At 40.2% G+C, this 13,822-nt stretch overlaps 1 protein-coding gene across 11 annotated transcripts in view; it reads left to right on the top strand.

Annotated features, from left to right (window-relative positions):
- The window catches only part of LOC122564410 (catenin delta-2-like), a 1,213,649-nt gene that overhangs the window by 1,143,828 nt on the left and 55,999 nt on the right, over positions 1 to 13,822 (top strand). For all 11 annotated transcript variants that reach the window (XM_043719230.2, XM_043719228.2, XM_087978581.1 and 8 more), the window contains one exon: positions 964 to 1,137. In XM_043719230.2, the coding sequence (XP_043575165.1) occupies positions 964 to 1,137 (174 nt within the window). The remainder of the gene's footprint in view (positions 1 to 963; positions 1,138 to 13,822) is intronic.

The raw sequence follows: 13,822 nt of genomic DNA, 5'->3' as shown, positions 1-13,822 counted from the left end.
TCCAACCCCCCAGGAATGGCATTTACTTTTAGCAGCTCTCTGAATTGGCCCACCAAGCCATTCAGTTAAAGGGCAATTAGAGATGGGTACAAATGTTGGCCTTTTCTATAGCAGCCACATCTTTTGAAAGAATAAAGAAAAAATAAGTTACCAAGACAGATAATTGGAGTTAAGCTACAGATCAGAGAAGATCTAATTGAATAGCAAAATAGGCTTTGATGGTTTATATGGTTCACTCCTGTTCTTGTACTCATTCCCACGTACATAATTATTTATTTTGGTTGAAGTCACTGGAAATTTGTACGTATTTTAGCTGCATCAGTGGTGTTGGAGGTGGCAAAAGAGACATGGGTTTGGTAGCAATGAGGAATGTGGTTGTTGGGGGTTCAAACAGTGACCCAAACACAAGAGCAAGGTCTAGCTATGTACCCAGCTCAGGAGGTTCAAAAATGGATGAAGTCTTCTGAACTGGGGAGGAAGCCAGTAACTTGAAAACCAGAATAAGATATTTATTAATGCATGTCTTTCTTGGTTCCAATTGGGTGCTGAGGTAAAATGGATGGTCTTGATTGAGATGCTAAAAGCCACATGGAACAGTCTTGATGTGAACTTGGAAAGTGTTGCAAAAAAGATGCGAAAATTTCTATTTCATGAAGTAGAAATGATCTTAACACCTTTCCTCTGGGTTTTCTCATGAGGTTTTTTGAAAAGGTTAGGCAGACAGGATTTTACTTCCAAATTTCTCTTTCTCCCCATTGGGAAATCATTAGGTGTCTTATCTCTTCTCCGCTCCCAAATTGTGTTTGTAACCAAATGTTCAGCTGCTGTGGTACAAATCGGTGTTCTGTCATTCATGGGTTTTGTACAGTGGCATTGCCAACATTCTGTGCTGGCTAAAGAAATTGTTGCAAGACACTTCACTTTACGTGGAGATTTAATTTGTTTTCCCTCTTTGTTCCTTAGTGGGACGGTGTTGGACCGCTTCCAGAAGCAACAGACCCACCAAAGGGCATACAGCTCCTATGGCATCCCTCAATAGTCAAACCCTACCTCACACTTTTGTCAGAGTGCTCAAATCCAGATACCCTTGAGGGGGCAGCAGGAGCCTTACAGAATTTGGCTGCGGGGAGCTGGAAGGTAAGTCATTCAAAGTTGTGCTTGCAAATATTATTTTCTGCCTTTGTTGTTTTTCCTGCCTTTAAAATTCTTATTGCAGTTATCAAATCCGTGAATAATTGCAGTACTCCCAACTCTACAACCTTCACTAGCCAACCCTCCCAAAACCTTTGCCCTCTGCCAATTCTGGTGTCTTGTGCATCATTGAATTTCTGCCCTTAATTCCTATAAAGCCTTCTCCAAATCATTCTGTCTCTCTGTCTCACCTGCTCCTTTCAGATATTCCTTTGCTGTCCTTATGTCAATCCATAGGTGGTTTACTGTCTTTTTTTTTGTTTGCACTCATGCAAAGTGCATTGAAACATTTTGCTGAGTTATTTGAGCTATACAAGTGAAAATTCATGTAGCTGTGCTAGCTGTAGTAAGGGGTTAGATATTGCCAGAATCTTTTAGCCAGTGGAATTTGTGACCCTTCTAAATTAGAAGCTCAACTGTGAGAGTACTCACTTTGATTTTGAATTATCAGTGAGATTAACCTGCATCCATTAAGCTTTCTTTACTCAATTTTGTTTCTGCTTTGTTCTGGTACTCTTGTGTCATTATCTCCAAAATAGTTCACTTGCAATATTTATTCAAAGAGAGCAAATTGATGCCATTAATTTAGACAGACTAAACATTTCTGGTTTCTAGACCAAGCTTCTTGGATGCTGCCTGAACTGCTGTGCTCTTCCAGCACCACTAATCCAGAATCTGGTTTCCAGCATCTGCAGTCATTGTTTTTACCTCACTATCATCAGATGCCTGCTTGTTAAGGGTTAGATGGCAATAAATGTTCCGTCCATCAGTGCAAAAGAGTAGGGCATTGAGTAGAGGCTAAATATGGAATGGGAAAATCAGATTGTCAAATACCTCCTAATAGCTTGTAATTGTTCAAGGTACTTCTCAGTTTAGGAATAATGCCAGACATGACAGGCCAAATTTGTTTTTGGCTTGCACACTTGAGCCATGCGTTGCTTCACACACTATGTTTTGCTCTTGCATACCAGAGAGAGATACTCAGTGTAGTTTGCGATTCACACCAGAGTACATGAAGAGTAGACTGTGCGGAAGACCAGTCTCAAATCTCGAACACAATACCTCAGCTCCCAACAGTGATCAATGGTCCCTTGTACCTCGCCCTACATGCATCAGAGCTTGCTGTACCTTCCATGCCAACCATGCCCTTAAAATCACCCATGTGACCTTGATATCCCCTGTGAATCCACAATTGCCAGTCACCAACTATGTACACATCATCAGATTTCATGCAATACTAATGGAACATACTATATATTCCTTCAAGGAGAAGAATAAACCTCTCACCAACTGACAAATGCTTTCTTTTCAATGATATAGAAGATGCATTCTTCCAAGTGGAAGAAACCTTGCAATACTTGTAATCCTATTAATTTGCATCATGTCAACAGGACAATCTGATATAACAACTTTTGAAACTGTCATTCTTTCTCAACCAATGGAACAACAACTGTATTGAAACCCAATAGCAGTTGAAGCTCAGCTAAGCATTAATAATGTCCACCAATATCTAAAAAAATGAGTATGTCAGAGAAGGATAAAACAGAAGGTGGTCATTTCAGTTTCACAGCAGAAAACCTGTCAATTGATGTAAGGGAACAGGTTATATTTTTACTCATGAGGACTAGTTTTTAAAGTATTGGAAGCACAAAGTATTGGTCAAGTGGTTAGATCTTTTAAAATATTAAATCCGTTGTTTAATCAGCCAGAGCCATGTGTTTTAGAGTAGAAAGGATGGCCATACAGGCCGAGAGGACATTTTGCTACATTTTCCACTGCGTAATACTGCTTTCTGACTTTGAAAAAATAGTGTAATGCATATGGGTAAGTACACATGACTGGGAACTGTAAAGATCAACTTCACTTTTCAGGATGGAAACCTATGATGATTCACTCCACTAAAAATACATTTACATTACAACTCAACGTCAATAGAGACATGTGAATGCGTGAAAACACTTTACACTCCCCTTTCGGTAGGTTCCAAACTCTTCAGCAGCATGTACAAATTCTTCACGATCTCTCAAACTGCCATGCTTCTAAGGAGCTTCGAAAGCCCTGCACCACCAAATAAAATTGTTAAGTGATAGAAAATCCTGTTCCTGTGCCCAATTAAAAATGGGTAATCACAGCTTCGCCAGGACAGAGTGCATTTTGCTCATGAAGCACTCCCATCCCTCAAAGAGACCAGAGGAAAATGGTTACCAAATCAGAAATGTGAAGAAAAATTGGATTTCCTCTAGAAACAATCAAGTGTGGATATTCGCATACCAAACTGCACTCCACGCTTGCACAAGTATTCAGCTCAGAGCAACTAAAGAAGATGAAAGAAAAGTACAGATCCACCAGTATTGTGCTGGGCTCAAGTGATTAAATTATGATGGCAGGTTGCATACACAAGGCTTTTAATCCTTCAGGCATAGCAAATGAATAAGTGATCTAATTAAGGTGTTATAATATTATTAAATGAATTGACATGTGGACACCGATAAATTTTTCCCTTCAGTAAGGGATCTAGAGCAAGGAGCGTAATGTTAAAATTATAGCTAGACCACTCAGTGGTGATGTCATTGCTTACTGGAGTTTAAGTAAATGAAAGGCTGCCTTATTGAAACACAAAGGATTCTTTGGGACTTGTCTGGTTGGATGCGATGTGGTTGTTTCCCCTTATGGGAGAGTCTAGGACCAGAGGGCAGAAGCTCAGTGTAAGGAAGTAAGGGATCACCCACTGAAGACAGAGATGAGAAGGAATTTCATCTCTCATAATGAATCTAATGAGCCTGTGCAGAGGACTGTAGAGGTTAAGTAATTTAATATATTCAAGGCTGAGATTGACATCTTTTTAATCAGTAAGGGAATCAAGGATTATAGGGAAAAGGCAGTAGAGTGGAGTTGAGAGTTATCAGATCAGCCATGATCTCATTGAATGGCGGAGCAGACTCAGTGGGCTGAATGGCCATTTCTGCTCCTACGTCTTATGGTCTTAGTACCTTATAATCAGAAGCCCTTCTTCAAACAGAGAGGAATGGAATCTCCTGGATCTTTCTCTCCGAAAGCTGCTGAGACTAGGTCAATTGAAAATTTCTGAACTGATTTAATTGATTTCTTGCTAGGCAAGAGTATTAACGCGACAAAATGTCAGTGGGTAAATGGGATTAAGATACAGATCAGCCACGATTTAATTAAATGGCAGAACAGGCTTGAGGTGCTTATTGTCTGACTTCTCTTACTATATGCCTAAATATAAATGATTAAATAAAGCAATTGAAATGTAATGATTTTATAAGTAAGAAATTATTGACCAGCCCTTAAGCCTTTTAAATTCTCTGAGTTTCTTTTGTTCTCTATTATTTTATTTTTATTCTTCTCCAAATTCAAAAGGATTGAATACCTCTTAAGTGCTATAGCTGGCTATTTTACACACAAAGAATTCCACAAAGTGATTTTTAAAATTTATTATTTGTGGGATGTGGGCATTGCTGGCTGGCCAGTATCTATTAGGTAGGTAAAAACAATGACTGCAGATGCTGGAAACCAGATTCTGGATTAGTGGTGCTAGAAGAGCACAGCAGTTCAGGCAGCATCCAAGGAGCAGCAAAATCGACGTTTCGGGCAAAAGCCCTTTGCCTGTCCCTATTTGCCCTTTGAGAAGGTGGTGGTGAGCTGCCTTCTTAAACCGCTGCAGTCCACCTGCTGTGAGCTGGCCCACAATGCCATTAGCGAGGGAACTCCAGGATTTTGACCCAGTGACACTGAAGGAATGGCAATGTTATTCCAAGTCAGGATGGTGAGTGGCTTCGAGGGGAACTTGAAGATGGTGGTCTTTCCATATATCTGCTGCCCTTGTTCTTCAAGATGGAAATGGTCGTGAGTTTAGAAGGTGCTGTCTGAGGATCTTTTGTGAATTTCTGCAGTGTATCTTGTAGATAGTAAACATTGCTGCTACTGAGCTTCAGTGTTGAAGGGAGTGGATGCTTGTGATGTAGTGCCAATTAAGCGGGCTGCTGTGTTCTGGGTGTTATCAAGCTTTTTGAACGTTGTTGGGGCTCCACTCATCCAAGCAAGTGGGGATTATTCCATCACATTTCTGACTTGTGCCCTGTAGATAGTGGACAGGCTTTGGGGAGTCAGGAGGTCTGTTACTTGCCACAGTATTCCTAACCTCTGCTGTAACCACTGTGTTTATGTGGTGAGTCCAGTTGAGTTAATGTGATAATTGAGTTAATTGCGATAACGACATGACAACCTGCTTCGTGTTATTGGTTGAGGAGTAAATATTGGTCACAGAGTCATAAAGTCATACAGCATGGAATCAGACCCTTCAGTCCAACTCATCTCACCTGACCTGGCATCTCAAACTGACCTAGTCCCATTTGCCAGCATTTGACCCATATGCCCCTGAATCATTCCTATTCATATAATCATCCAGATTCCTTTTAAATGTTGTAATTGTACCCGCCATCACTGTTTCTGTTGGCAGCTCATTCCAAACATGCAGCTTAGAGTAAAGGGAAGACCTTTTAGAATGGAGATAAAGAGAAACTTCTTCAGCCAGACAGTGGTAAATCTATGGAATTCATTCCCACAGAAGACTGTGGAGGCCAGGTCATTGAGTATATTTAAGACTGAGATAGATAGGTTCTTGAGTATCAAGGGGATCAAAGGTTATGGGGAGAAAGCGGGAGAATCGGATTTAAGAAACTTATCAGCCACTTACGATTGAATTGCAGAGCAGATTCAATGGGCTGAATAGCCTAATTTCTGCTCCTATGTCTCGCGGTCTTATTATCACCCTCTGCATGAAAGCATTACCCCTCAGGCCCTTTTTAAAGTTTTCACCTTTCCCCTTAAATTTACGCCCTCTAGTTTTGAACATCCACACCCTAGGATAAAGATCTTGGCTGTTCAGCCTATCCCTGTCCCTTGCGACTTTGGCCACACGTCAGCCTCCTATGCTCCAAGGAAAAAAGCCCCAGCCTATTCAGCCTCTTCCTATAACTCAAACCCTCCAGCCCTGGCAATGTCCTTGCAGAGCTTTTCTGCACCCTCTCAAGTTTAACAACATCTTTCCTATAGAAGGGTAAGTAGAATTGTGTGCATTATTCTAAAAGTGGTCTATCCAGTGTCCTGTACAGCTGCAACATGACCTCCCAACTCCTATACTCTACGCACTGACCAATAAAGGCAAGTGTACCAAATACCTTCTTCACTACTCTGTCAATCCACGACTCCACTTTCAAGAAACTATGTACCTGCATCCCCAAGTCTCTATGTTCAGCAACACTCCCCAGGGCCCTATCAATAACTGTAAAGACCCTGCCTTGGTTTGCCTTACCGAAATAATATACCTAACATTTGTCTAAATTAAACTCCATCTTCCACTCTTCAGCCCATAGATCCATTTGATCAAGGTACGGTTGTACTCTGAGATAATCATCTTCACTGTCCACTACACCACCTATTTTGGTGTCATCTGCAAACTTAGTGTCACTAAATAGCTTTTAGACTGTGGGTAGCAGTCTGCTGAATCTGACCAGCACCTCACCCAAAGTCCCACTCTTACATGTTGAAAAACTTTGGCAGAATTAATAAATCAGGGGCTTCATCGTGATTAGTATTCTGTCATGATTAATGAAGGTCACGATCAGGGCCCTGGTTGAGATCAACTGACTCGGTAGCCCAGGTACTAAAGCCAAGATAGGTATGACTTTGTCTTCTGCTAACACAGAATTAACCGAAAAAGCCATTGGGCAAATCTTGATTTCTTTATTCAGGTTATTGATTTCATTCACGCCTTTGGTTTGCATCTCACCTTTGTCCATAACTGACAGGAGAAGTAATTAGAATTTTTGGCTCTCAAGTTAATCTAATGTTGTTTTAAGACATTGTTTTGACATTTAAATAGGATGCTATTTGCATTAGGTTCAGAGTATGGCAAACAACAGCTGGAAGTCAAGAAGTTAGCATCTTAAATCCCATGTTAGGTCTCGGTTAAATAGATAAAGCTGCTGCTGTGTAAAAGCCCAAAATATTTCAATCAAATGAAGGTTTGATGTTCAAATTTTACTGTCATTAGCTTGTCTTAATAATCCTCAACAGGCCTTGCGAAGGCAAGTGAAAAATAAGATCCTTTTTCCTGATCTTGGCCATTCAGCAGTGGAAGGTCTTGACCTTTGTCAATTGAACTTACTAAAGGGGATTGCCAGTAACCCCTTAAAGATACTCTGTGGGTCTAAGATCTTTCTACACTTCTGTCTTGCTAACATATACTGAGGGCTGTTGTGGTGTCCCTACCTCTGAGCTAGGAAATACAGGTTCAAGTCTCACCTCTTCTGGACGTGTGCAATAACATATCTGAACAGGTTGATATAGAACATACCTACAATCGTATAATGCAGAAAGAGACCATTCACCCAAATGGAGCTTGTGGTGGCTCTTTAAAGAAATTGTGTAATTAGTTCTTTTATCTTGCACTTTGCCCAAAACCGTGCATTGTTTTTCCCTTTGCAAGGATTTATCGATTGCGTTTTGAAATTTGTTTCTTATGCTCAGCTTCCAACACTTGATAAGTAATATATTCAAGAATGTGGTTTTAACAGAATGTTGTTTATCTCCTTTCAAGTTCTTTTGCCAATTATTTGAAATCTTTCTACAATAAATACTCTGCCAGCAAAAATAGCTTCCCTTTGTATATCAGAACAGTTCCTAATTTTCAATATGGATTCAGAGCTTTCTCTGAAAATCCCAGGAATACTAGCAGTGTGTATAATCAGGAACATGGATTCAAGTTCTGAATTCAGCCTTTGAAAAGGCATCAACAGGATGCCCTATTTTGAGGATTGATGGCATCTGATTTGCTAGCTTCAAAATATTGACTAAAACATTGAAGGAGACTGCAGGGTTACATCCACACAGTTCTGATCGTGATATACACATCAATGAAACCAAAAGACTCTCACCTGGAAGGTTAATGGAAAGGGCTTTAGGGTGAATACCTGCTGTAGTAATCGAAGGGCTTTTTTATATCAGACTGCTGCAACAACAGCTCTGGTTATGAATCTCAATAAGAAATGTTCCACACACAATTTTCTTTGTGTTATATTCCAACTGTGCCAACTAACACAGGCAAATAAGGCTATAGTGCTGCATTTAGTGCACTTTTTCTATATGTTGATAAAGTGCGCCCCCAGAAAATCTCTGTGTGTATACTTGGCAAATTTACCAGAGGAATTCAACAGATCACTTCAGCTGGTAATTAGATGTGATGGAACAAAACTTCATCTTTGTCTCAAATCCTTTCCTTCAAGTAGATATTGGTGGGTTGACTACCAAATCCTATCAGGTATTTGATTTAAAAAGTGATGGTGGAGTTTGCATAGAGATAATTACTATACAAAATTATATCAAGCTGAGAATCAGAACAAGGGACAGTGGTTTTTGGGGATTTGTAAAGAGGAAAAGATATCCACTACATCTCCTGTGCTTTTCAAGTGAAACTTTACTTTGACTCTTTATTTTGACTTTTATACCTCTGGGAGGTAGCATTCTCCTAATTAAGAGTATCACACCTGGCTTACAGATACTCATTCGATGGATCGTATGTTTGGAACAGTCTCAAAATACAAGGCAGACAATGTACAGTCACAAATATGCCATTGAGACTTGGTGAATAGAGGACAAAATGAATACATATTTGGTCTTAGATTTACAGAACACTAAAATATGCTATTAATTCTATATTTTCTTAAGGATAGATCCCAAGTTTCATTTACGTTTTTAAAAATGTGTTTAAGAAGTTTGGAGACCACTAGTTAAGGTGATAACACTTCAAGGACTTTGGGGATTCTTTAAACTGCAAATCATTGTTCTCCCTCTCTGTACTAGACATTGTCCCTTTTAACATATTACTTAATGTTTGTGTGTGTGATTGACATCATGATTCTTCTTATTGTTTTCTGTATTAGCAGGTAACAAGATTTCTCTTTCTTTCACTCAACCTTGGCAATTGCTACTTCACTTTCTAGCAGGCTATATTTTGATTCATGATTAAAAAGGTTAAAACATTAGTTGGGACCAATCAAGACTAAGTTAAAAAGAGGGAAGTCCATTCTCCCTCCTCACCTGGTTTACTCACATTGTACAGCTTAAGTGCAATGACATTGCTAAAAATAAATATTGCTTTTCTTCAAGGGGAGGCAATGGTGTAATGACCATGTTGCTAGATTAATAACCTAGGCTTATGCTATGGGAACATAGGTTCAATTCTCACCATGGCAGATGCTCAAGTTTGAATTAAATTGTTAAAAATTGAATTAAAAGCTTACCTAATTGTGACCATGTGGTTATTGTTGTTTGCCATAAATTCCCATCTGCTTCAATACTGCCCTTCAGCGAAGGAAATTTGTCATTCTAACCTGATCTGGTCTACATGTGACTCCAGACACACAGCACCAAATGACTCTTAACTGCCCCTCTGAAAGGACCCTTGGAAGCTAATGGCAGTTAGGGGTCCGTAATAAAACTGGCTGAGCAAGTGACCCCTACATCCCATGGACAAGTAATAAAGTAACAAGGTAATTTTACATTCAGAACTTTATATTCAAAAGGAAAGAGATAATTGAGTATATTACAATAGCTGCCATCCAAAGAAGGAAAAGTTGACTGCAGCACACTTGCTCTCAACCTTTTGCATTATCAGTTCTTCACAATGAGATTTTCCTTTGTGAACATGTCACACTGTAATTACCAGTAGAATTGTTGCAGTGTTGCCAATGATGGGAGGACTTAATTAGAGTGTGACAAGTTTACGTTAGCAAATGGCAAATAAGAAAGTCAACATAAGAGATTACAATAATAGAAAAAGAAAGACAAAATTTTAGCCCCTCAACATATGCCTTTGTCCAGTTGCAACTCACATGAAGACGACGCCAATTTTGATTCTTTGGGTGTAATTCTGATTTTGGGATATTGAAATGAATATAAATGAAAATCAAGTGATTGGAGATGATCAATTATCAGCGTTATTTCTGTCCTATTTTCTGAGACTTGTATCCTGTAAAACCTCCAGAATGTCGATGTATCATTGTAACAACACAAGCCTGCAGCAAATATAAGTTTCAGCATTCACCAGAAACTTAGAAATTAGGCTACTCCTCAGCATCATAATTAATTGTGACCAAAAATCACCTCTGATCTACAAGTGGTTATGCACAGAGCTGTGAAAGATGATCCCAAGAGAGAGAATCCACATGGCCATCAGACAGGACTTGTTCTTCAGCATTACACCATGGAGTACAATTTTGACAGGTGTTCATGGTTCCGTGAGAGTTTATAGCTTTTGTTGTCACAATGTAGTTGTTGAGCATTCGAGCATTAGTCATTTCTGGCTGCCCTGCTCATCAAGAAAACCTCTAGAATGTCAATGTATCATTGTAACAACACAAGAAAAACTTTAAATTGCAGGCTATATCTTGCATTCTCAGTGCCTTTGTTGTTTTTTAATCCTATGGATTCTGGGGTTACAGGTTTCACCAGCATGGTCAGTTATCCATCCCTAGTTACCCTTGAGAAAGTAGTGAAGAGCTGCCTTCCTGACCACCTGCATTTGTGTGACGGATGCATTCCTAAAAGATAGACAAGGAGTTCCAGGAACAAAAACAGAAATTGCTGGAGAAGCTCTGCAGGTCTGGCAGCATTTGTGGAGAGAGATCAGAGTTAATGTTTCGGGTTGAGTGATCCTTGATCAGAGTTCCGGGATCTTGACACAGCAACAACAAAAGAATAGTATCAATATGTTTCCAAGTATGCATGTTATGTGCTGTGGAGGGGAGCTTAGAGGTGATGATGTTTTCACCTTGCCCTTCTCTGTTTGGATAGTGGAGGCCACAGATTTGGGAAGTGCTACTTGAAGAACTGTCATGCATCCTGTGGATGGTACACACTGCATGCATAGAGCACAATGCTGAAAGTAATAAGTGTCTGGTTGCATTCCATGCAAGATTCCTTGTTGATGACCAGACTAAAGTTAGAGATACTAGATGTAGTAATTCAAAGTGACACTTTTTACAATCTCATGAAAATAGCAGCTGCTAAATTAGAGTAGGATGTGGAAACAGTGAAAAATAATGTTGTAATAAAACACTGGGACATGCTATTGCCTTACCGCAACCTTTAATAAACTGCAGTGCTACAACTATTGATTTTTAAATAGAATGTATTAATGTGTGCTGTGATATTTTAATAAATTAAAGCCCTTTTGCAGCAAAATGACTTACCATTATAATAATATACTCTGTGGTGGACAAATACCATTCCGTTCCTTTTCTGAAGAGACACAATCTGTCATTTTCTTAATATCTGCAGTTACAACAAAGCAAGTTTACACTGACAATTTCCATTATAGTATGAACATTGAATTTGATAATAGAAATATAAGAATAACAGATGACTTTAAAATGAAGTTTCAATCACATCTGTATTCTCTGATCGAAATTCTAACTCTGTGGCACTTGAAGATTGCACAGAGCTTGCTTTTTTTGAGACTAAGTGTGGAGGTGGGACTAAAAACAAAAGCTCAGGGGGAAGGGTCAGGTTTTCTCATACTGTTACCTTCTTCTTAGCTCATTGCAGATGCATGAATGGATAAAAACAGCAAATTTAGGGGCAGATGGACAGGAAATTCTGTCCTCGCCTGACCTCGTGAGCTCCAACTTGCAGGCACCATTATAAACAACACACAGACAACACTTCACTCTCTGAAACCCAGGAGTATCACTCAACCTCTGCTCAAAACCCCACCCACTTCTGGTGATGTCCTAGAGCGGGCAAAAATGCAGCACCACACTTCAGCGATACCCCCTTAGAGATTCTCCTCAAGCCTGTCCAAGAGAGAAGGGAGGTTCTTTTCCTTGTAGGTGGGAACAGGAGGCCAAGCCAACTGACAAAGACAGCTTGACAGAGATATCTGTGGAGGAGACTCAAGAGAACCTGGCTCTAGTGCCATGTGAGGATGAATGATCTGCTGGACTCAGCCAGGGTGTGTGCTATTGGCCCCTGTGAGTGTGAATGAACATTGTAAGGTTGCACATGCCCAATCAGTCAATCTCTATCACTCCATTGCAGCCACTATTATAGCAGTACCGACATGACAACAGTGCTGCCTCTCACACATCAGATAGCATTCCCACTCAAAACAAAAGAGAAGTTACAGCATTTAATTGGATTACCTACAGTATGGAAACAGGCCCTTCGGCCCAACAAGTCCACACCGACCCTTCAGAGAGCAACCCACCCAGACCCATTCCCCTACATTTACGTCTGACTAATGCACCTAACGCTATGGGCAATCTAGCATGGCCAGTTCACCTGACCTGCACATCTTTGGACTGTGGGAGGAAACCCACGCAGACACAGGGAGAACGTGCAAACTCCACACAGACAGTTGCCCTAGGTGAGAATTGAACCCGGGTCCCTGGCACTGTGAGGCAGTAGTGCTAACCACTGAGCCACCATGCCGCCCACTTAACAGCTCACTGACCTTGCTTCACAAATAGATGAACATACACTTTGCTTGGAGTGAGACAAGGACACAAAAACAAAAGATAACTTCAGATAAACAACTCAGGCACACAAATTATATAACGCTTTATTGGTTTTCATCAAGTGCAGCTTTTTGACAGCACTAAACTACCTCTCATTTAGAACCTTTTAGCAGTCCTCTACGCCCTGTTCTTCCTACTAGCAAAGCACTCGGGCAATCATAGGTCTAGGAACTGATGACTCTTCCTGTATCTGTCAATGCAGGCTTGGTGCTCATGTACCCGTGCTGATATACCTTAATAATCTTCTCATTCAGCAGCAAAACAATGTGTGTAATCAGCAGGAATGTGCCCAGACAGTGATGGGTGGGGTTCACCTGTCATAAGGAGTAGGCTGCAGGACATCACAGAGAGCATGCCTATGCTGGATTATCCTGAGTGTGTCAAGGCCAATTTAGGATTGGCCATTCTGCTCACAGTGTGATGCATTTCCATTCACTGGGAATGGCAAAAATCAAAACACATTCCAAACTTCCCACTTGGACAGCAGCATATGGCTTATAACTGGCAATAGAAACATGAGGAACAGGAGTAGAATATTTAGAAGCTCAACCATATTCCACCATTCAATTAAATTATAGCCAATGAACACCCTAGTTACATTTATTGACTTTTATTCTTTTTTCCTTCAGAAATAAAGAGCCATCTATAGTATTTCAAGCCTGGAAATTCCTATTGTTCAAGCATCTACATCCTTTTAGGAGAGAGAATTGCAGATTGCTGCTAATCTTTATATGAAAGATTACCTAAAATGCTTAGTACTATGAAAATAATTCCAGCATGCTAAGGAATTAATGAGCATTTATTGCACGTTAATGACTACACAGTCAGGAATGCCAGTGCACCTGAAAGCTTTAAGCAAAATGTTTACGTGTCGTCAGGAAAGCTCCATAGAGTCATACAGCACTGAAACAGACCCTTTGGTCCTACTCGTCAATGCCCACCAAGTCTCCCAACTTGAACCAGTCCTTTTGCCTGGTCCATTTGGCCCATATGCTTGTAAACCTTTTCTGTCCATGTACTTGTCAAAATGT

This window comes from Chiloscyllium plagiosum, unplaced genomic scaffold, assembly GCF_037043375.1.
Source record: "Chiloscyllium plagiosum isolate Xiang-an unplaced genomic scaffold, Cpla_swu_hap1 HiC_scaffold_34, whole genome shotgun sequence".
NCBI lineage: Eukaryota > Metazoa > Chordata > Chondrichthyes > Orectolobiformes > Hemiscylliidae > Chiloscyllium > Chiloscyllium plagiosum.
This window is presented reverse-complemented; position numbering and strand designations above follow the sequence as displayed.